Raw genomic sequence first — 22,763 nt, forward strand, 5'->3', positions numbered from 1 at the left:
TATTTCACATTAAATATACAAATATAACAGGCGACAAGTAGGCTAATAAAACAAAACGCAGCCTAGTTGACCAAACCACGACCGGAACACATTCTATACTTTTTCCTATCTCTATGGTCCGAAGTGGGGGAGGCAACCGCAGAAATGCGACCCAATCACAGGCGTTGACAAGACGCGCGGTTCAGCCAATCGCGTTAACGCTTCCATTTCTTTTCCCGGCCCCGTTCAGCTTCGGACCAATAGGAAAAGCGTTTACATTTCCTCGTTGAAAAGGGGAGGGGCGTGTGCGCATGCGTGCCCCGAGTGGGCGGGACGAGGGAGACAGAGAGGCTGGGTCCGGTCTGGAAAGCGGAGGCCAGGCAGGGGCGGCTACTTTGGAGCATGCGCAGTGGCTGCGCTGGGGCTCCTGAACCTGAGCGTCGAATGGAGGGGAAGACGAGGAAGGCGCAGCGGTTGGGGGCCTCTGGGAGGCCGGGAAGGTGGGCCTCCAGAAGGGACCGCGTCCGCAACGCCCTTTACCTGCTTCTGCAACCCGTCTCATTTGTAAACCGCTTAGGACAGTGGTTCCCCCGAACTGTGCCCTTTAAGGGACTTTGGACTCCAACTCCCAGAATCCCAGGCCATTGGCCATCATGGCTGAGGCTTCTGGGAACTGAAGTCCCAAAAAATCTCTTAAAGGCGCAGTTGGCGGCGACCACTGGCTTCGTACGTCGGAAAAGGGTATCGAAATGTGCTTGGTCTGGCGTATTGCTGATGCTGTGGAATTCTGGGACAAGTTGTTTTGTTGTAGCCGCAGAGCTCTCTGACGCAGAAGGCTAGATGTCTCAGCAAAGCACAAAGCCCAGAATTCAGGAGCATGGAGCCAGGGCAATTAAAGTGGTGTCAGACTGGATTATTTCTGCAGTGCGTATTCAGCCTTGGTCCACCTGAGGAAGGAGACCAAGGGTATATCTAAGCTCTAGAAATAACCTGCTTTGACGCCGCTTTAACTGCCTCAGCCCAGTGCTGTGGGATTCTGGGGACTGTAGTTTGTTGTCGCCCCAGAGCATGTGGATAGAGAAGGCAAAATGTCTCACAGAACTCCATATCCCAGTATTCCCTAGCATTGAGCCATGGCAGTCAAGGGGCGTGAAACCTGATTATTCCCGCAGGACCAAAACACACCTCAGAAACAATCCACTTTGGCACCGCTTTAACTGCCCTGGCTCAATGCTGGGGAATCCTGGGAACTGTAGTTTTGTGTGACATTGAGCCTTCTCTGTCAGAGAGCTCTGCAGCTACAGCAAACTACAAACCCCAGGATTCCATAGAATAGAACCATGGCAGTTACTCTCTGCGTTGTCCATTTCCTTTTTGTCTTTTATGCTACCGCCGTCTTTCTGCAACTTTGATCAGATATTTAGAAAGCCGTGCTTAGCTTTGGCGCTGCTGTATTAAACTGCTCTCCGTTGCACTGGTTTGCTTGCTTGTGATGGCAAATAATTCTCTCTCTCTTTATTATCCTTTCAGTTGAAGAGCTGAGCCCTTGGCTGGTTGGCTGATTCCTCTGGTTCCTGCCCCTTGCTCAAAGCCACCATGTCGGGGGCTACAAGTAAGCGGGCAGCTGGGGATGGAGGCTCAGGACCCCCTGAGAAGAAAGCCAACAGGGAGGAGAAGACCACCACAACTCTGATTGAACCGATCCGGCTGGGAGGCATCTCTTCCACGGTGAGCATCTGGGAGTGGGGTGAAGAGTGGAAGGTGGCAAAGTCTATGGCAGGGCTGACAATTATATGGCCCTATATTAGTGGACTGCAGGTGCCATCATTCTTCAACAGACTTGATTGTATTTTTAAAAGCCTGTAGCATCTCTACTTCGGGAGAAAGGTGGGATTTCCCCTGGAATGCTTCATTCAGTTTTGAGCATCACAATTCAGGAGGGATGTTGACAAGCAGGTGCGTCTTTAGAGGTGAAAGGTTTGGCAGCCATGCCTCATGAGGAGAGACTTGGGGAGCTGGGTATGTTTAGCCTGGAAAGAGAAAGCCGTGTTTAAATATTTGAAAGGATCTCATATTTAAGAAGGAGCAAGCTTATTTTTTGCTGCTTCAGAGGCTAGGACATGGATTCAAGCTACAGGAAAAAAGATTCCACCTCAGTTCTAAGAGGAACTTCCTGGCGGTCAGAGCTGTTCATCAGTGGAAGACTCTGCTGCCTCAGTCTCCTTTGGAGGTTTTTAAGCGGAGGCTGGATGGCCACCTGTCAGGAGTGTTGGGTTGTGTCTTCCTTTGTGGCAGAAGGGTGTTGGACTGGATGGCCCTTGTGGTCTCTTCCAACTCTATGATTTTATGATAACTACTGAAACAAATTCCCAATGTTTCATTCTTAATTTTTTTTAAAAAAAAACAATTGCCATATATCTTGGAGGGAATCACACTGCTTTCTAGATGATGCTGAACTGCTACTCTTACCAGCCCTAGCCAGCATATCCAATTGTGAAGAATGATGGCATAAAACTACAGATCCCAGAATTGCCTAACATTGAGCTGTAGCACTTAAGGCAGTGGCAGACGCAGAAGAACCCAGGATATAAAATTATGCTTAGAGCAGGGATGGGAAACGCTGACTTTCCAGATATTTTTTCCCTAAAACCTCTGTCATGATCAGTGTTAAGGAACTATGGGAGTCATATTTCAAAAAATTAGAGCAGGCCCTCTTTATATTTTTGGATTGCGACTCCTGTTCAGGTGTAGTGTTAACTTCAACTTTACATCAACATGTAGAATGTCTGGCAGAAAAGAGAGTTACATTGTGGACTAGATTTTCATATGTGGGGATCTTAAATGCAGGAGGAGATGGACCTCAAGGTGCTTCAGTTCAAGAACAAGAAGTTAGCTGAGCGCTTGGAGCAGCGGCAGGCCTTTGAGGATGAACTGCGTGAGCGCATAGAGAAGCTGGAGAAGAGGCAGGCTACCGATGATGCCACTCTCTTGATTGTCAACCGATACTGGAAGCAGGTCAGTGTGCCCTCCTGAGTCTTTTCTTCTATGTGAAGTTTCTAATCCTTCAGGTTCCAGGCACAAGTATTTCAGTGCCTGATGAAATCTTGGGGTCAGGCCGAGAGGAGAGCAATTTTTCTGGTGTCCAAGAAATGTAGCTTCTCTGCGTTGTTCCGTTACACTTCTTTATTAATAGCCGTATCATAATAGATTTAATCTGCAAAGTTTGTTTTGATCTTAGTTGATGTATTTATTAGGGGTGATATCACTATGCTCAGGTATTCATAAGGGGGCATATGGCTATTCCAAGACTTCCTTTGTGATTTAGAACATCTTCATTCATACCCTGTTGTTGTATGCCTTCAAGTTGCTTCCAACATATAGCGAACATATCACAGGGTTTTCTTGACAAGATTTGTTCAGTGGTAGTTTGTGTTTGCCTTCCTCTGAGGCTGAGAGAGTATGACATGCCCAAGGTTACTCAGTGGTTTTTTATGGCCAAGCAGGGATTTGAACTCTGGTCTCCAGAGTCATTGTCTAAAGCTCAAACTATTACATGATGCTTGCTGATTCATCCCTCATACTTCTTTTCAATTCCTTGGTCCTCCTCATTGCTTCAGCTGGATGAGACAGTGCAAGTGCTACTGAGACGTTATGATGGAGGTTGTGAGCAGACTCAAGAAGAGCACAAGTTGGAGTCTGCAGGAGGAGAGCTAGATCCCGCTACCCTGGGACAAGAGGGATTGGAAAGGAGAGGTGAGCCCAACTTTCTGTGTTGATGAATTGTGATCAAAATGGAAAAGTGGAGCCGATACTGACCTAGTTCTTCTGGTCTCTGCAGAAGGTGTCCTGTCCCCCATTACTCCTCCTGCCCTTTGGAAGAGTGTGGACCTTGTACTGAATGAGCCATCACTTTCCTTCCTGGCTACCTTGGCCAGCAGCAGCAGCGAAGAGATTGAGTTGCAGCTTCAAGAGCGCATGGAGTTCTCTAAAGCTGCCGTCTCCCGCATTGTGGAAGTTTCTGACAAGATCCATCGGCGCACTGAGGAACTCTGCCAGAAAATCCATGCCCGTGGTGAGGAAAGGCACCATTTTGTTATACTTATTTTTTGCCCTATATCTAGGGACCTTAGGGTGGCTGACAGAAAAAATCAGTTTAACCAGTTTGAAACATTGGCGTGGTACAGACTGCCCCAAAAGGGTGGCCTCTCGGTGCCTGTTTTTCTGCTGGAGGGAAGCCAGCACATAGCTTTCCGCTGGTAGAAAAAGAACCCACGGAAGCGGGTTCTTTTCAAGCGGTGGCGGCATAACAAGTGTGCCACTGCACACTCGTTACATACATAACTATGGCGGTGCCTGTGTAAACAGGGTGTCACCATTGTTACGCCCTCGCCATGTGCTAGGGTTGTGGGGTGTGAGGGTGCTCTGCCCCCAGGCAACCCTAACATGTGATGAGGGCATTGCAAAGGCCTGTATGTACTGGGCCATAAAAACAGTACGCTACACTAAACAGTTTGACAAATTGTTAACATCTTTTGTGTCATGCCATGTGAGGATCTGTGTTACACATTAGGTGTGGAAGGGAAATCTGAGATACAGTGTTTCTTGAATCCTTGAGAAAGAGTAGCTGAATAAAGAAAGAGTAGCAGAAAGACAGTTTTTGTTTTCATAGTAGTTGAGATGGGAAGGATTTTTTTAAAAAGGTAACCATTTTGTAAGTTCTCAGGTGATTTCTTTTTCCTCTCTCCCCCCCCCCCCCCGCCCCTTCCAGTGGAGTTTGATCAGCTGGAAGAAGCAGTGAAGGCTCTCAACAAGGACCTGACGAGAGAGAACCGACATCTTCAGGACCTCACTACCCAGCTGCAGGAGAAGCACCATAAGATCTCCCTGGAGGTAGGTGCTTTGCTCAGAGACCAGCAGGGTCTGTATGTGGGTGTTGCTGACATGGAAGGAGAAGCTTCTCTGATGTCTGTCATATTTATCCATCTCTCCTCTACTCCTACCTGCTCAGTATACAGAGCTGCAGGACAAGGTGACCTCATCAGAGACCAAAGTGCTGGAGATGGAAACGACAATTGAGGACTTGCAGTGGGACATTGAGAAACTGCGCAAGCGGGAGCAGAAGCTGAACAAGCACCTGGCTGAGGCGCTGGAGCAGGCAAGCCAAGGCTTCGAGTGGCTCTTGACCTCTCCCAATCCCACCCACATAAAGCTCTCATCTTGCTAAAAATGGCTCTTGCATGGCACTTGAGGGAGGTTACTTTGGGGACTATGACTCCCAGGCTGCATCTGCACTGCAGAAGTAATCCAATTTGGCAGCACATTAACTGCCATGGCTCAATGCTATGGAATTTTGAGATTTGTAGTTTGTTGTCAGAGCTCTCTGACAGAAAATGTTAAATAGCTGACAGAACTACACATCCCAGAATTCTGTAGCATTGAGCAATGACAATTGAAGTGGGTGTCAAACTGCATTATTTCTGTAGTGCAGATGCAGCTCCAGACTCCTATGACCAGCATGCTAGCCAACAGGGTCTGGGAATTGTAGTCCCTAAAAGAACTTTCCAAGCTCTGTTGTTACATTCTCCTTCCTCCCCCCCCCCCCCTTTTTGGAGAAGAATGAAGGCTGTAGTGCAGAACAGTCTTTTAATATACTTTTATTCAGATCGTTGTGTTTTTAAATGATTTCATACTGTTTTAAATTATGGGTGTTTTAATATGATAGTGTAATTGCTCTTTTTTATCACCAGATATTTAACTGTATAGCCTTATAAGCCACCATAGGTCCCATATTGGGAGAAAAGTGATATAAAAATTAATTCAGTAACTAAATAAATACTTTCTGCTATTTTTATCATGTAACTAATGGATAAGCGGTTTTCTAGCAGTATTATTATTAAGCTTTGTTTATATAGTGCTGTAAATTTACACAGCACTGTATATACAATTTCACAGTAAGGCAGAAAGAGCGAGAAATGTGTAGTACATGTGGTATAACTGTAACCTCTTCCTTGTATCTGGGATTCACAGAGCATGGTGGCCATGATGTTCTTTGGCCAGGGCAGCTACAGAGCTGAAAAACCTTCTTTTTAAAAAATTCAGTTTTGATTGCTTGGGAATTGAACCAGTCCATGAGCTGCAAGGACAAAAGCAAGCCACATATTAGTACTGAGCTTTAATCCACCCAGGAAGATAAATTTGAAAGGGGGATTATGTTTTCTCCTCATCACCTGCCACTTAAATTATGGGAATGGAGGCCTGCTCAGGATTGCCTCCATTCATAGAGTGAGATTGGCTGCTGCAGTGAGAACATAATGCAGGGTCTCCTTAGTTTTGGTTCTAGTCTCATGGTACCAACTAAGGACTGTTCTTTCAACAGCTGTAGAACAAGAGTGGACAACCTCTAAAACGTCTAAGGGCCTAATTGTGGCCCAAAGGCCCCACTCAGGTCACCCCAGGCATGGAAATGTCTCCCTCATCTCTGTCTCTTTCTGTCTCTGCCTCTCTCTCTTTCTTTCTCTCTGTCAACTCATAGCCTAAGTAGCTATGTTCTTTTATGAAAGTTCTTTTCTGGTATTTTAAAAACAAACAAACAAACAAACAACTTTTGTGAGGCCCTGTTTAATCCTCATTTTGCTGGTCCTGATGGCCTACAGGAGCAGAAAAAGACCATTTATGCAGAAAATTTGTTTTTTGATCCAGCGGCTCAGGTGGACCCTGGAGGCCTGTGGGATGCAAAAAGAGCATTGAGGGACCACACGAGGCCATCAGCTGCACTTTGCCCTCTTCTGCTCTAGAGATTTTAAAATACTTGAGATTCAGGTAAATGGAGGTCTGGGTGTGACATGACAGGGATGCTTCCCTTCTCCTTCATGATAAGGTATATTTAGATAAACTGAAATACTTTTGCATTTCTTACCTGCCTTTCTGCTGTTGAAGGCCAATTAGCCTTTGTCGTTGTGGCCTGTTTTGTGGTGAAGAACCTGTTTAGCTATATATTGAAAATGTTCAGAAAAATATATTTGTGGTCTAGAAAGTTCTAAACATCTCTCTCTAATTCTTTGGCAGCTAAATTCTGGTTATTATGCATCTGGCAGTTCTGGCGGGTTTCAGGGAGGGCAGATCACACTTAGCATGCAAAAGGTAAGCGGGAGAAAATGGCTGGAGAGTAAATGGAGACATTGAGATCTCATGGGGTTTGGTGCACCCCTTGCCATTATCTCACTGACTCATTTTGGGTTTGCAGTTTGAGATGTTGAATGCAGAGCTGGAAGAGAACCAAGAACTGGCCAATAGTCGTATGGCGGAGCTGGAGAAACTGCAGCACGAAATGCAACAGGCTGTTAGGACCAATGAAAAGCTCAAGGTAGTGATGGTAGATGGGGCTGCCTTGCCAAAGATGTGGAAATGGTGTCCTCTAGAGGAAGAAGTGGACATGGCCAATGAAGGGATGGGCAATGCCCAGAACTTGAAACTAACTTTTCCCTCTGTGATGCTCAGAATCTTCTCAGCCAGCATAGCCAATTGACATGCTGGCTAGGGAATTTTGGGAACTCCAATTCATAAAGATTTCCAGGTGCCCCAGAAGAGATCTGATCTGTGGTGTGTACCCATTTGAATTGGTTCTGTAGACGTAGACATAGTGCTCTGTTTACATGGGAGGAAGTTCAGCATGGAAACCAATACAAAAATAGAATACAATCCATTTTTGTTCAGTGGGATTTGTGGCTCATCTCTCTGGTGTCTCAGACTTCACTTATGGTATTATTTACATAATTCCCTTGCGAAGCTGCCAGAGTCTGGAAAAGTGCATGTTCTACCAATTCTATTTGACCAGAATCACGGAGGCAGTGTCTTTCCAGATATGGGATCTTTCTATTGTGTCCTGTGACAATATAAATAGTTTCATTTCTCATTTTATGCATTGATACACACAGCATGTTAAGTTTTTCAAAAGTAAGCAAAACAAGACATTTCTTTAGTTGGGGTTTACAGATAGAGTTGGATATGTTGGCTGCCGTAATTTTATGTGTGCATTTGGCACAAGCTCCTGGCTAGCTAACAGCATCCTATTGTTCGTCTTACCTAGAGTATCAACCTATTGAGTCACTTAGATTTACCTACATGTTGACTCACTATTCAGTAATTGATTCAGTGGTTCTACTTGGATCTTGTTGCTGTAGGATGACTCTAAGGTGAACTTATCACAGGGTTTTCTTAGCAAGTTTCTTCAGGGGGCGTTGCCATCCAATAAAATTCAAGCCAGTGTGTGGAGGGACACTGACTTGGGACTAGTGGCTATGATTGGACACAAGTTGCTAATTCTAATTGGTGTGTTTGTCTCTCAGGTGGCACTACGGAGCTTGCCTGAGGAAGCAGTGAAGGAGACACTGGAGTACAAGGTGCTGCAGTCTCAGTTCTCGCTGCTCTATAATGAGAGTCTGCAGGTGAAAACGCAGCTGGATGAGGCCCGGGCCCTTCTGCTCACCACCAAGAATAGCCATCTGCGCCACATTGAGCACATGGAGGTGAGGGAACCAAGAATGCATATGTGTGCTTGTGGCTTTCACTTTATGAGGTTGGAAGTGTATTTATTGTGATACAGCATTGAGATAAGACCAGGATATTTTTATTTCAAAACTTGTAGAGTGCTGGATAAGGACTTAAAAATTCTCAGTTCTAGTTCTGATGAAACTCACAGGGTGTCCTTGGGATAATTGCATGCTCTTTCTCTCTCTCTCTCTCCCTTTCTCCTCACTTGACCCACCTTGCTGAGTTGCTGTGAGGATAAAGGGGAGAGGAAGAGAGCCATATGTTGCCATCTTGAAATCATAGAAGGAAAAGCAGGATATAAATATTACAAATAAAATAGTTCCTTAGATTCTACAAAGGAGAAAGAAACGTCTGATGACTAGCTCCTTATTGGTGATATTTCTCTCTCTCTTTTTGGCAATAGAGTGATGAGCTGAACCTTCAGAAGAAGCTGCGGACAGAGGTGATCCAACTGGAGGACACGCTGGCTCAGGTGCGCAAGGAGTATGAAATGCTGCGCATTGAATTTGAGCAGAACTTGGCTGCCAATGAGCAAGCAGGTGAGATGGCACCTCCCTCTTGTTGTGTCTTGATGGTAAAAATACAGGTGAGTTTTTCCTCACCCCCATACATATACCTATTCTGGGCAAAGTCTCCTCTTTCTCTGTGTCTTTGAGATGAGGTGATGGCCCATCATAGGCATGCACTTAAGCAGTAGACAAGCTAACCACACAAAGGCTGTGGCATCCTTTGTGACGTACGCATACATAGGTCCCTTTTTTGATCGAGCACAATTCCTTGGCTTTGCATTCCATCCAGACATCTCCCACTGCCCAGCAGCCGTTAAGACGAACTGCTTCTCTATTATCTAAATCACCCCACTCCTTTCCTCACCAGTAAATGATGCAACAGAGATCCCTCCCAGGGCGAGAAAGCTGCAGGCCTTTGGGAGGACACAAAACTGAATTTGTGGAGCTATGAACACAGGTAGAATCTCAGCCTAAATGTGACAGTTCCTAGTCTCCTTGAAAAGGTGAGTCCAGAAACTGTAGTTCAAAAAGGTGAATTGTCCAAAGTCTGAAGCTGATTGCCATAGTATACATAGTATATACACATAGTTCCCCCCCCCCCCCCAAAGTTCTGGAAACCAAGCCTTATGAGGAATGACTTAGGGAGCTGGTTATGTTTTAGCTTGGAGAAAACTAAGAGAAGTGATATGATAGTTATCTTTAAATATATGAAGGAATGTCACGTAGAAGATGGAGCAAGCTTATTTTTTGCTGTTCCAGAACATATGATTCAATTTTTTTTGTATCTTTTAATTCAAATTTATAAAAAGAGAGAGAGTCCACCTAAGAATTAGAAATAACTTTTTAAAAAACTGAAAGAACTGTTCAACAGTGGAACAGATTCCATTGGAGGGTGGACTCTCCATGTTTATACAGAGGTTGGATGGCCATCTTTCAGGGGTGCTTTAGTTGTGTATTTCTGCCTGGCACTGGATTAGACTAGATGACCCTTGTGGTTGTTTCCAGCTCTATATTTTGTGTTTCTGCGAATGCTACAGCGCTACCGTGGGCTGCATTCATCTCACTCACCATGCTTGTGAGAGCTTGCAATATTCTGGTTATCCAGTTTATGGTGGATTCATGTTTTTTTTGTGTTAGAACCATGCTAAATTCTTGCACATCTCCCTCTCCCCTCCCCTTTTCTCTCTCTCTCAACTTTGAATCTTAGGTCCCATCAACCGAGAAATGCGTCACCTGATCAGCAGCCTCCAGAACCACAACCATCAGCTGAAGGGTGATGTGCAGCGCTATAAGCGTAAGCTCCGGGAGGTGCAGGCAGAGATCAACAAGGTGGGTCTAGGATGGAGAGAGACTCCAGGAAGTCTTTTTCTTAAGGTTTTCAGCTGAAATTAATTCTGGGAAAGTATATTATTCAGCTTTGATTAAAAACACATAATGGCCAGTATCCTATGGGGCTCAGTGTTTTGTAGTAATGCATGCTGAACTGTGCTACAGCTGGTAATTTACTAACCCCAGATTTACTGTAGTCTCTACACACACACACCATTCTGTGGCTAGTGGAGAGTGGAAAGAGACCAAAGAAGTATCCAGCTATGTCCCTGTAACCCAGTGCATAAGGGTTACATCATCTGTTGAGGTCTGCTAGAGGTCTCAGCAGAAGTCCCCAGAGGTCTCAACAGAAGATGTAATCACTTTATATCTGGTTACGAGGTCATAGGTGATCCCCTTTCTTCTATTCACTAGGCACAGAATGATTGTGATGGAAGAGTAAGTAAATATGGGAGTGTGTGCTTTGGTCATTGGATAAGAGGAATGGAATGGAATACCAACATTTGCATCAACAAAAAAAGACATACATGGGCATAAGGTTGACTTCCACCCATGTATGCCACTAACATAGCGCCAGCCAATGAATGGCATACTTGAGAGTGTAGTAATTTAAATCATGGGCACTCACATTGCCTTGTGTAATCCTCCAGTTTGCTTCTTCATGCTACTCCTTTCTGCAGCTAGGGCTCCCCACATTTATGGTTCCTACCAGAAAAATATCCCATAGTCTTCTAAACAGTATAAACATATCTAGTTTTTCACCCCTTAGTCTTGTTGGAAATGAGTGTGTAGTTATGTGAGTGCTGTGAAGGAAAGTTGCAGTCCATATCCTTTCTTTCCTCAGGTTCGGATGCAGCAGAGTGGCTTTCATTCTAGTGTGGCAGCGGCGCCCCCTCCAGCAGGGAGTGAAGACCCTGGGGGGTCGGTAGGCCCCCCAGGGTTAGCTACGGTGAAAGAGGAGGAAGGGACAGCCCCTCCCGAAATCAAGAAGGAGCCCAAGGAGGTTCAAATCAAGAAGGAGCCCAAGGAGGAGGCAGTGGCAACTCCTCAGCTACCTGGGAGCCATGAGGGGGTGAAAAAGGAGGAAGAGGACCCCCCTACCTCTCAGCCACCTGCTCCACAGCTGCCCCCACCTCTGCGAGCCAAGGAGCCTGAACGGTCCAAGGGGCGAGGTGGAGACCGGGGTGGAGACCGTGATAGGTCCCGGGATCGTGAGAAGGAGGCCTCCTCTTCATCCTCCACATCATCATCCTCTTCCTCAAGGGACCGGGATAAGCAGAAGGGTAGTGGAGGCAGTGAGGATGCCAAGAAAAAGGATTCGGATCTGCTCAAACAGCTGCGGGCTGAACTCAAGTGAGTGTTGTGGAGGAGTCTTGGAAGTTGTGAGAGGAGAAATGTTCCCTAGAGAGTGGACTGGCTAAAGGGTGAGAGTGTTAGTAGCTAAGGGTGGCCTGGCATTTGGGCCCCAAATTTAGGAAGGCATTGAGGATTTTGGTGAACAGGGTGTTGGTATTTTAGACCGAAAAGGAGATAAGCCTTTGCTGTGAAGCTTTTTTTTTCCAGCCTGAAAAGTGCTGCTGTGGAGTTTTGGTACTGTATTTTCTGGCTTATAAGATGACTTTCTAACCCTGGAAAATCTTCTCAAATGTTGGGGGGGGGGTCTTATATGCCAGGTGCAGAAACTTCCGAGCTAGACTGGTCACCGCGTATGATGGGGGGAGCTGAAAAACGGCCGCGGAGCTCTGCTCTGGGCCCCACAACAAACTCCAACTCCCCGAATTTCATAGCAAAGAGCCACACCTAGAGTTAACGCGCTGCCAAACCTCTTTATTTCTCCAATGTGGATGCAGCCACAGTTCTCCTCCTCCTCCTTCCCCCCTCCCCCCCCCCAGATCTCATCCTCCATTTCATGCTCCTATGCTCCTCGGGTTCACAGCAGCAGCAGAGGAATGCAAAGCTTGCAGCTGCACCATTTTGCAAGCAAAGCAAAGGCAAAGCAGTGCAAGGCAATGGGGAAAGCGGAGCCAAATGGAACACAGAGGTTGGGGCCAGAAGGGAGCCTCCTTTTTTTCTCAGCCAGGTCCTGAAAGGGGGTAAAAAATAAAGAGGCCTGGCTTTCTTTTCTTTTTTTTTTTAAGTATCCTCCTCTGGCCCTTCTCTCACTCGCTCATATAGAAGGAAAGCCAAGAGATAGGGAAGGAGGGGGAAAGAGTGGATCTTTTATTTTTAAACCCCAGAGTGGGTTTTGTGGTGCTGCAAGGACCCACCTCAATGGCGCGAAATGAGGATTTTGCACTAGAAAGGGAGGAAAGGGAGGCTTCATCCACACTGGAGAAATAACCCAGTTTGGCACCGCTTTAACTGCCCTGGCTCAAGGCTATGGAATTCTGGGAGTTGGAGTTTGTTGTGGGGTCCACTCTGGGCCCACAACAAACTCCAGCTCCCAGAATTCCATAGCCTTGAGCCAGAAAAGAGTTAAAGTGGTGCCAAACCAGGTTATTTCTCCAGTGTGGATGCAGCCCGAGTGTGCTGAGGGGAAAAAGACACCCCTCTCTGAGGCATCTCTTAGCCTTAGCATGTGTTGGAAGAGGGGTAGTCTTATATGCCAAATATATGCCAAACTCTAACTTTTAAATGGAAAAGTTGGGGGTCGTCTTATACACCCAGTCGTCTTATACACCAGAAAGTTGAGTTTCTGTGCCAAGAGAACTTGGCCAGTATTTTTGGGCAGGGAAATGGAAAACTTTGGCTTGAAAACCAGATAAGTTAAGTTCCCTGGGGAATTCTTGTCCTAGTGCTGCTTCAGCTGCTATCTCTGATAATTGGCATTTCCAGGTATTTAATTTGTAAATTTTATTTAAAGTTTCAATAATGTTGCATAGAACTAAGCTGTGGTCTTCACAAACTCCTTCTTGGAACTGACCTATGTACTTTACAAGCTGGGTAATTCTTATACTAGGAGGGGAATGCTTTCAGGTTCCAAGAAAAATGTCCTGAAGGCAGGGATGTAAAATAATATTCACAAATGTTTTTGCCTTCAATGAGAGAGGGTGTTTCAAAATGTCCATACTTACTGTTCCCCTCCACAGGTCACTAAGATTTTTCATTTGTTAGGACTTTTTTGTGAAAGTTATACATATGGGGGAGATATACATGAAAATGTTTCTTTTGTAAAACAAAACAGAACAAACACCACTGAGCTATTTTTGTAAATATAGTGTTTACTTTGCAAAAAAACCTGTTTACTGCTTTGCTGCATTTTTGCACAAAAGTCCCAAAATGTAATAATAATAATAATAATAATAATAATAATAATAATAAATTGTTGATTTATAGACCACTTTTCCTAAGATCAAAGCGGTGTACAGCATATAAAATAGGTACAATAAAAATTAAAAAAACATATTAAAATACAGAAAAGCTCTTGTGATTTCATTCCACAGGTAGCAAGCTTTTTGCAAAGAATGAAAGTTTCATGCAAGAATGAAATAAGTGTTAATTTAGATCCTTACTTGAGGTTAGGTCATCTGCTGTAAGAAGGTCAGAAATACAATTGCAAACTAGAACTCCAGTATGCTTCTTTCAAATAATTTCCTTGATACTTAGATGTCTCTTGTTATAAAATGAGTGCTGGTCTCTTGGATCTCCAAGCAATCATCCCCTTCCGTGTTCTTTTTAAGTAAGGTCTTAGAGCTTGGAATCCAGTGGTTGGAATTCAGCGAAATCTTGGCACTCTGGGCTGAGAGGGGTCTTACCATAATTCCTACATGGTTTGGGTCCAGGTTACCTATGGGATTGCCTCCTTTGTTGTAATCTGCCCTATACACTCAGATCCTCTGGGTGACATGTAGTTCAACCAACCAGAACTGGACTGGCAACTGTCACCCAGACGACCTTTTCATCAGTTGCTCTTAGGCTGTGGAATGACTTGCCAGGAGAGATTCAACAGCTAAACATGATGTCTGAATTTTAAAAAGTATTAAAGACCTATTTCTTCCGATAGGCCTGCCTAGTCGATTTTAAACTATGATTTTTAAACTGTAATATTTTAAATTTTATGTTGGATGATTATAATGTGTCCTGCGTTTATGTGTTTTAACTTATGTGTTTAAATGGTTTTATATGTACCCCACCTTGAGCATTGGGGAGGGGCAGGGAATAAATTATTATTATTATTATTATTATTATTATTATTATTATTCCATGCTGCTACTCCTTCCTTCCTTCCTTCCCCAGAAAGGCTCAGGAGAGTCAGAAGGAAATGAAACTCCTCTTGGATATGTATAAGTCAGCCCCCAAAGAGCAACGGGACAAGGTGCAGCTCATGGCAGCAGAGAAGAAGACCAAGGCTGAGGTGAGGGATGGCCTGCACAGAGATGCCTTTCTCCCTGAGATTGTCATTTTTCTGCACTCCCCACCTCCGTTGTTCTAGGCCAGAGGTGGGCAACTGTGGTGGGTCCAGGGGCAAATGTTGGGACCCTCTGAGAGCCTCATAGACTGCCAAAAGAACATTGGAATGGTGTCTGATTTTGTAAAACAAGTATTTCTGATATTGAACAGTGCACAGGACCCTTGCATCCTAGTTGAAAGGGTGAATTGCTGCTCCTTGATATTTCCAGGTGTGGCAGTTTGCTCCATTTTGTGGTGTCCAGTAAAAGGGGAGTCTAAAGAATGTGGAGGAATTTAGGGTCACAAAAGCCAGCCATGGTGCACCTTGGAGCCAGTTGACATGAGAGGGAGAGATGAAGAAGATGTTTTTCACATAGCATTGCTCAAGTTCCTCCAAAAAAATCATGTTTTGCTTTTTAAAACTAAATAATCCTGCAGGGTTGTAATTTGCAGTATCGCTTAATGGATTGGGAAGGAACATATTATGGTTTTAGGCTTTATTTTTGGAAGGGATGAGGAGAGACCCCATTCTTTTTTGTCTTGCTTTGGCAGGTAGAGGAGCTAAGGGTGAGGATCCGTGAGCTGGAGGAGAAGGAAAAGAAAGAGAGCAAGAAAATGGCTGATGAAGATGCTTTGCGCAAGATCAAGTTGGCTGAGGAGCAAATTGAGCACCTGCAGAAAAAGTTGGCAGCAACTAAGCAGGTAGGAGCCTTTGTGGGTGCCAGTCAGCCTAGCTCTAACTGGTGTTCTCCAGATGTTTTGAAATGTGGTACCCATCAGCCCCAACCTATATGGCCACTGATCAGGGATGATTGGAGTTGTGGCCCAAAATACCTGGAGGGCAGCAGGTTGGAAAAGGCTGATGGTAAGTAATGTTGCAAAGTAGGAGCCTAAATGTTTGCCTGGTGGGCTCTTCATAGCCGTAGAGTTTGAGCTTTACACTGGTGCCCATGCAGAATGTTTATCATAGAGATGGTGGGGTGGTTGTGCCTTCAAGTCACCTGCCAGCTTACAGCAACTCTATAAGTTTCATTGGGATTTCATAGGCAAGGAATACTCAGAGGTTGTTTTGCCAGTTCCTTCCTCTGGAATATAGCCTACAGCACCTGTTTTTATTTGAGTTTTATTTTTAACTTCTTCTTTTTTGGGCAGAAAGGCACAATATAAATCCAAGTGAAGAAATAAATAAGTGACCTTCTAGCCACTTGTGGCCAGTCAGATGGTTGTGAGAAGCCCATACACATGCAGTCAATCAGTTATTTTTTTGTATTCTGGCTTTACCTCAAAAATGGGTCTCACTTTGGCTTAGAGAATAAAAAGAGGCACAAGTAAAACCACACATTGCTGAAAACATATTAAAAAAGTGAGATTAAAATTAGAGCATGCCATGAAGATTATTGCTAATCATGGAGATGAGGCCTAGATGGCCTTGTTCCTGTATAAATCCACAATGATAAGAACAGTAGTAAGGGAAAAGAAAGGAGAAGCTGAATACCTGTGTTTTTTCTTTGGGTCAGGAGGAGGAGGCTCTTCTGTCCGAAATGGATGTGACAGGTCAGGCTTTTGAGGACATGCAGGAGCAGAACATGAGACTGAACCAGCAGCTGCGTGAGAAGGATGATGCTAACTTCAAGCTGATGTCAGAGCGTATCAAGTCCAATCAGATTCACAAACTTCTGCGTGAAGAGAAGGATGAGCTGGCAGAACAGGTGCTGGCCCTCAAATCTCAGGTGAGGAGGAGTCCCTCTGCTTGTTGAATATACAGAGCTTTGTGTGGGGGTTGTGGGAGGGAGAGGTGAATGTCATGCGATTGTGGGTGAGTCACAATCCTTCTGCATCTAAAGGCATACCTTACTTAATGAAGTAAATGTATTCTTGGGCATTATTTCTTTAACAGAAAATTTGGTACCAGAGGCAGAAATAACATAGAAGGAGTAGGACAGGTTGCTAGACCTCAAAAAAGGGGCCATTTAACGTGTTTTCAGCAAATAGTTCTAGATAAAATGTTTATCCAAAGTAATATGCAATAGCAAGTACATTTCTATACTGCTTACCGATGTACTATGTGGTTTACAATGGGTAAGGTAATTGCCCCCAACAAGCGGGATACTCATTTTAGCTATCTCAGAAGGATGCCAGGCTGAATCTTCCTTAGAGGTCTTCAAACAGAGGCTGGATGGCCATCTGTCGGGGATGCTTTGATTGTGATTTCCTGCATGGCAGGGGGTTGGACTGGATGGCCCTTGTGGTCTCTTCCAACTCTACGATTCTATGAATCAACCGAAGACCCTGGCTGGTATTGAACTCACATCCTTGTGGTTAGTGAGTTAAGTGGCTGCAGTACAGGCATTTAACCACTCAGCCACCAGGGCCCCTTGCACATGTGAAATGACACAACCAGGTCATACAACCCTTTTATAAGGAAATAAAAACATTTTGAACCTTCTATAAACTACTTGATAGCTTCTTCTTTCTGTTCCCCTTTTTCCTGTAATTACATAGCATTTTGCTGTACCAAAGCAAATTAGAGCAGTTCTTCGAGGCTTCTGTTAAAAGACTTAGGCTGAGTCACTGAAAACATGAACAGAAAGAGTTAACCTCTCCCCTACTAAGTTGGGAGGGGACTTTGGAATCCCCTGAAGCCCTTTCCTCAAACTGGCAGTGTTAATCTCTTCTGTGATGTAAATACATGTTTTGATTCCAGTAAACCTTCTGTTAGCATCCTAAAGAGTTAATGTCCAGTCCCATCCCTAGCCATCTGTGTCTAAATGCCTTTGTAAAAAGAAGCTTCCTTTTCAAAGCCTTCCTGTACTTAGTTGTGTGGCTTTCACTTCCTTGCTTAGGTGGACACCCAGTTGTTGGTGGTGCAAAAACTGGAGGAGAAGGAGCGTGTTCTGCAGGGAAACCTAGGCACTGTTGAGAAGGAGCTCACTCTGCGCAGCCAGGCCCTGGAGCTCAACAAGAGGAAGGTGAGGAGGCAGATCTGGAATAGAAACAAGCAAAGCTATGGAAACTTGTGCTTCCAAAAAAGAAATTCTTCACCAACTCTTTCAAAAAGATGGGTCTTGCTGTTGATAAAATTCAATTTACTTCCATGTATTTTAGGTAATTCGGCTTTTGCAAGTTGTGGGACTAGGAGAGGGGATAATGATGGAAGAAACCATCAGTCCTTGGAATTCAATTCTGTTCTTCTCTCCCTGTGCCTCTTCTTCTGAAATTCCTTCAGGAATTGTCTTCTTGTTTGCCTGCATAGCCTTAGAGCAGGGGTCGGCAACCTCCGGCCCGCGGGCCAGATCCGGCCCCCAGAGGCCTTCGTTGCGGCCCCCGGGGGCGGTTGCCGCCGCCGCCGCCGCTGCCGGGCGAAAAAATAATGGTGCCCAGAGCGGCAAAAAGCCGTGCTGGGCGCCGCCATTTTTTTGCCCAAAATGGCGCAAAAGTCTCGCGTGACCTTGTTTGAGGTCGCGTGAGAGTTCGCCCAAAATGGCGGCGCCCAGAGGCTTCGGCCTCCAGGAGGCCCGATGCGGCTGCCGGAGCCCTCGAATAGGCGCCCTCGTAGAGGGCTCCGGCGGCGGCAGCGGGCCTCTGGAAGGCCCACTGAAGCCGTCGGAGCCCTGTTCAAAGGCCCTGGCGACGGCATCGGGCCTCCTGGAGGCCCGATGCCATCGGTGGCGCCCTCCAACAGGACTCCAGCGGCGGCAGCGGGCCTCCAGGAGGCCTGGTGCCGTCACTGGGGTCCTCCAAGAGGCTTTTTTGCTGGCCTCTGACAGGGCCTGGGGCCCCGTCAGGGGCCTGCAAAGATGGGGAGGCCTGGCCCCCGGAGGGTGAAAGCTCCACCCCCAGCACGTGGCCCCGCCCCAGAGGGTGGAAGCTCCACCCCCGGCATGCGGCCCCACCCCCAGAGGGTGGAAGCTCCACCCCCGGCACGCGGCCCTGCCCCTGGAGGGTGGAAGCTCCACCCACGGCATGCGGCCCCGCCCCCGGAGGGTGGAAGCTCCACCCCGGCTTCGGCCCCCCAGTTGCCTGAGGGACAGCAACCCGGCCCCCGGCCCAAAAAGGTTGCCTACCCCTGCCTTAGAGGCTAGAAACTTCCTGAAAGAAATAAAAGCAAAGATTCCTAATGTTCTAAATTCAGGACCCAGTCTCAATTTCTGTTCTTCTGTAGTATGCATAATTAGAGATACATGTACAGACATTGAAATAAAATTGTACTGCATTGTTGGTTATATTTGGCAGCTGTTTTAAGTTTAGTGCCCCTGAGAAGATAGTTCCAGAAGTCTGCTACTTTTTCCTTTGCAGGCAGTGGAGGCTGCACAGTTGGCAGAAGACCTGAAGGTACAGCTAGAGCATGTGCAGTGTAAGCTGAAAGAAATCCAGACCTGTATGGCTGAGAACCGGGCAGCTAAGGAAAAAGAGTCTTTCAACCTCAAAAGAGCTCAGGTACAAAGGGAGGAAGCTCCTGCCTTTCTTAAACATGTGTAGTAACTTGTTAGAATGTTCTACTTGATGGAAATGTCTAGAAAACTGTATTTTGCACATAGAAAGTAACTAGCGCTCATGGTGCGGATGGTATGGAGTCATTCCCTCCCACACTGCCCAGCTTTTGGACTCACTGAATTGCATCTTTTCTCCAGGAGGACATCTCTCGCTTGAGACGCAAACTGGAGAAACAGCGCAAGGTAGAAGTGTATGCAGATGCTGATGAGATATTGCAAGAGGAGATCAAGGAGTACAAGGTGAGTGGTAGAAGAGTTGGGTGTGCCAAAGTGGGAGGTGAGCTGGTAAATGGGTAAGCCTAATTCCTGGCAGTTGTAGCCATTCCTTGTGTGTCTTCCTCCCCAGGCCAAGCTCACCTGCCCTTGCTGCAACACCCGCAAGAAGGATGCTGTCCTCACCAAATGTTTTCACGTCTTCTGCTTTGATTGTGTCAAGACTCGCTATGACACTCGCCAGCGGAAATGCCCCAAGTGCAATGCGGCCTTTGGAGCCCATGATTTCCATCGCATCTACATCAGCTGAGCGCCTGGGACCTATTTTCTACCCAATGGGATCCCTTTCACAGACTCTGCCTGGACCTCTTGGCTAAAGACCTTCTTGAGTGCATCTGAGACCAATCCCCACCTGTTCTGTGGATCTCCTTTCTTCATCTGTTTAAAATCCATTCTGTGAGGCTTCCTTTGCAGTGGATGCTCAGTTTACTTTCTTCTTTCTTTTGTACCCTAAAGCTTCTGGGGTCTGCTCACTGGATAACTCTCCTTCCCAAATGATTTTACCCTCCTGCTCTCTCTTTCCATCAAATTGCCTTTGAGCTGCCTTTCCCCCTTCTTCTCTGGCCATTTTGAAAACTTTTATGACACAAGGTCACTGCAGGCAGCTGTCATACAACCAGATACTCCTTTTTGAAGAGGGGCATTCTTCTTTTATTAATTGTTTTAAGAATTGCTTTCAGTGTTTCTGAAGTAAAAGTTGGAGATGGTCCTGCAAGATCTTTCTCTCTTCCTCGGAAACCTGTGTCTGTCTTTTTGTTCTAGTGAAACTGGAAGGCTGGGGACAATGATGTCTAGAGGGGCAATGCTAGAGTTATGTACAAGTTCAGGAACTTACAGCTTTGGACAGCCTGTGAAGAACTTTTAAAATACAGAAAATCTAAGCTTTTCATGATACAGAATAGGAAAGAAGCAAGGCTATGATAGGAGCCTCTCAAATGCATTCTTTTTTTGTGAGATCTCAAGGCAGCAAACAAGTGTGTGTGTATACTAAACAGTTCTAGATTAAAATTGCTAAATAATTTAAGCAAGATAAAAGCATATTAAACAACACGACAGGTTAAAACAGCTTAGTTAAAACAGGGAGATGCAGAAGGAGTCATGAATGAATAATGCAAAACAGCTGTGTGTTTGCACATGTGTTCAGGACACACTGATAGGCCTATGCTAGCATAAATAAAGCTGGGCAGATGATGAGGTGGAGGGGAAAAAACAATTTTGGCTCTAGTTAGGGTTTGTGAACTCAAAGTAGTTTTAGAGTTGGAAGGAGTCATGGAAGTCAACTGTGCAGGAACCCAAAAATTACAGCATTATTTCTGACAATCTAGCATTTGCTGAAATACCTTAATGAAGAGAGACTCCACCCACTCCTCAGACGGTCTGTTTCACTATTGAATATTTCTGGACATTAGGACATTTGTCCTAACAGTCAGCCAAAAAGTGTTTCTCTACAATTTCCACTTTTAAAATAAAAGTGCCTTCAAGTTGATTCTTACTTATAGTGACCCTCTGCTAGGGTTATCTAGCCAATTTGCTCAAAGAGGGTTTGCTTCTCCCTTCCTCTGATTTCCTCTGAGAGTATGACTTGCTGAAAGTTACCCAGTGTGTTTCTGTGAGCAAGGGAGGATATGATACTTGGTTTCCCAGAGTTCTAGTTCAACTCTCAAACCATTACACAATCCTGGCTCTCTAATTTCTGCTTACTGGTTCTAAGCCTGCTCAGTGGCTACCATTGTTTCTGACTTGTGCTGAGGAGTGAAGGTCACTTGTTTTAGCATTTGAGCTAGTTCTGTCTAAGAGGAAGGAAGAATGCAAACCGGTGGCTTAGAGTGTAGTTTCCAAACTGGTCCTCCAGATGTTTTGGACTCCCAGAACCTCAACTCAGCTTGGCCAGTGATCACGAATTCTGGGAGTTGAAGTCTGGAGAACCAGAGTTTGGGAACCACTGGTTTAGAGGAGCAAACGGTGCAGAGAAGGGAGTGTTCCCTTGTAATCTATGATTACCAAATGGTCTGTTCATACTCATGGGTAGCACTATGGAAATGGTCTACATAATAGCTTCTCCTCAAGCTCAGCAAAGCCATAAGCACTGTTGTGCATTCAAGTCATTTCTAAGAGGTGGCCCTATCAAGTTTTCTTGTCAAGATTTCAAAGATTTGCCATTGCTTTCCCCTGAGGCTGAGAGTGTGTGACTTGTCCAAGGTCACCCACTCAATGGGTTTAATGGCTGAGCTGGGAATTGAACCCTGGCTTCCAGAATTGTAGTTCAACACTCAAATCACTATACCATGAAATATAAAAGGCTGCAGGAGCGATATTACTTTACAGAACAGATAGAGCACTTTTCCATCACAGCTAGGGGCCTTCTGTATAAGAAAAGAGGTCAGAACAGAGTTGTGGAAGACTAGTAAGCCCTCCCAAAATTGCTTGGGAAATTAACTTTGTTGGACTACAGCCCCTGAAATCCCTCAGCCATCCAAAGACAGAGACTCCACCACTCTGTCAGAGTGTGTTCCACTGTCAAGCAGCTCTTACTCTCAGGAAGGTTCTTCCTAATATTGAAGTGTCATCTGCGCCAAATTAGGAGTAGCAGCAGCAGCTAATACCTCAGAGGAGAGGGCCAAAATTCAAAATATAAAGTTTTCCCTCTTTTCCCTGGAAATATGCCAGTTTACATTTTGGGGGGAAATGTACTTCTTTCTCCTCACAGAAATAACTATAATTCTGAGGGGGAGAAAGGACTACATTTCCCAGAGATCCACTGGAGGGGAAGACGACTGTGAAATAAGACCGGCTTGGCAACTCAAACTGTTGCTCTCCCGTTCCTACTTAACACACCTCTACCCGGCTATCTAGATATAAATAAAAATCAAGATAACCAGGTAAAGGTGTGTTAAGATAAGACCCACTATATCTATCTATCTATCTATCTATCTATCTATCTATCTATCTATCTATCTATCTATGGTCATATTGTGGGTCTTATCACACCTCTACCCAGCTATCTTCATATATTATTTATTTTATTGTTATATATAAAAATAAATAGAAATGAAGATAGCCAGATAAAAGTGTGTTAAGAAGACCAACAATATATATAAATATAGATATTGTGAGTCTTAACACATCTCTACCCAGCTATCTTCATATATTATTTTTATATATACACACACACACACACACACACACAAATTAATAAAAATGAAGATAGCCGGGTAGAGGTGTGTTAAGACCCACAATGGGA

General features: G+C 45.2%; 1 protein-coding gene across 1 annotated transcript; it reads left to right on the plus strand.

Annotated features, from left to right (window-relative positions):
* Positions 1–298: 298 nt before the first annotated feature.
* RNF40 (ring finger protein 40) lies at positions 299–20,260 on the plus strand. Its single transcript, XM_089479630.1, has 20 exons — positions 299–479; positions 1,510–1,707; positions 2,827–2,994; positions 3,597–3,732; positions 3,818–4,051; positions 4,748–4,869; positions 4,988–5,134; positions 7,045–7,119; positions 7,223–7,342; positions 8,325–8,504; positions 8,933–9,068; positions 10,246–10,367; positions 11,212–11,720; positions 14,604–14,721; positions 15,309–15,458; positions 16,274–16,486; positions 17,600–17,725; positions 19,053–19,193; positions 19,388–19,489; positions 19,596–20,260. The coding sequence occupies exons 2-20, from the start codon at positions 1,576–1,578 to the stop codon at positions 19,770–19,772; spliced, it is 3,108 nt and encodes a 1,035-aa protein (XP_089335756.1). The 5' UTR covers positions 299–479; positions 1,510–1,575; the 3' UTR covers positions 19,773–20,260.
* Positions 20,261–22,763: the final 2,503 nt, after the last annotated feature.

Source organism: Sceloporus occidentalis, unplaced genomic scaffold, assembly GCF_023333645.1.
Source record: "Sceloporus occidentalis isolate IW3139 unplaced genomic scaffold, rSceOcc1.0.p SCAF_14, whole genome shotgun sequence".
Taxonomy (NCBI): Eukaryota; Metazoa; Chordata; class Lepidosauria; order Squamata; family Phrynosomatidae; genus Sceloporus; species Sceloporus occidentalis.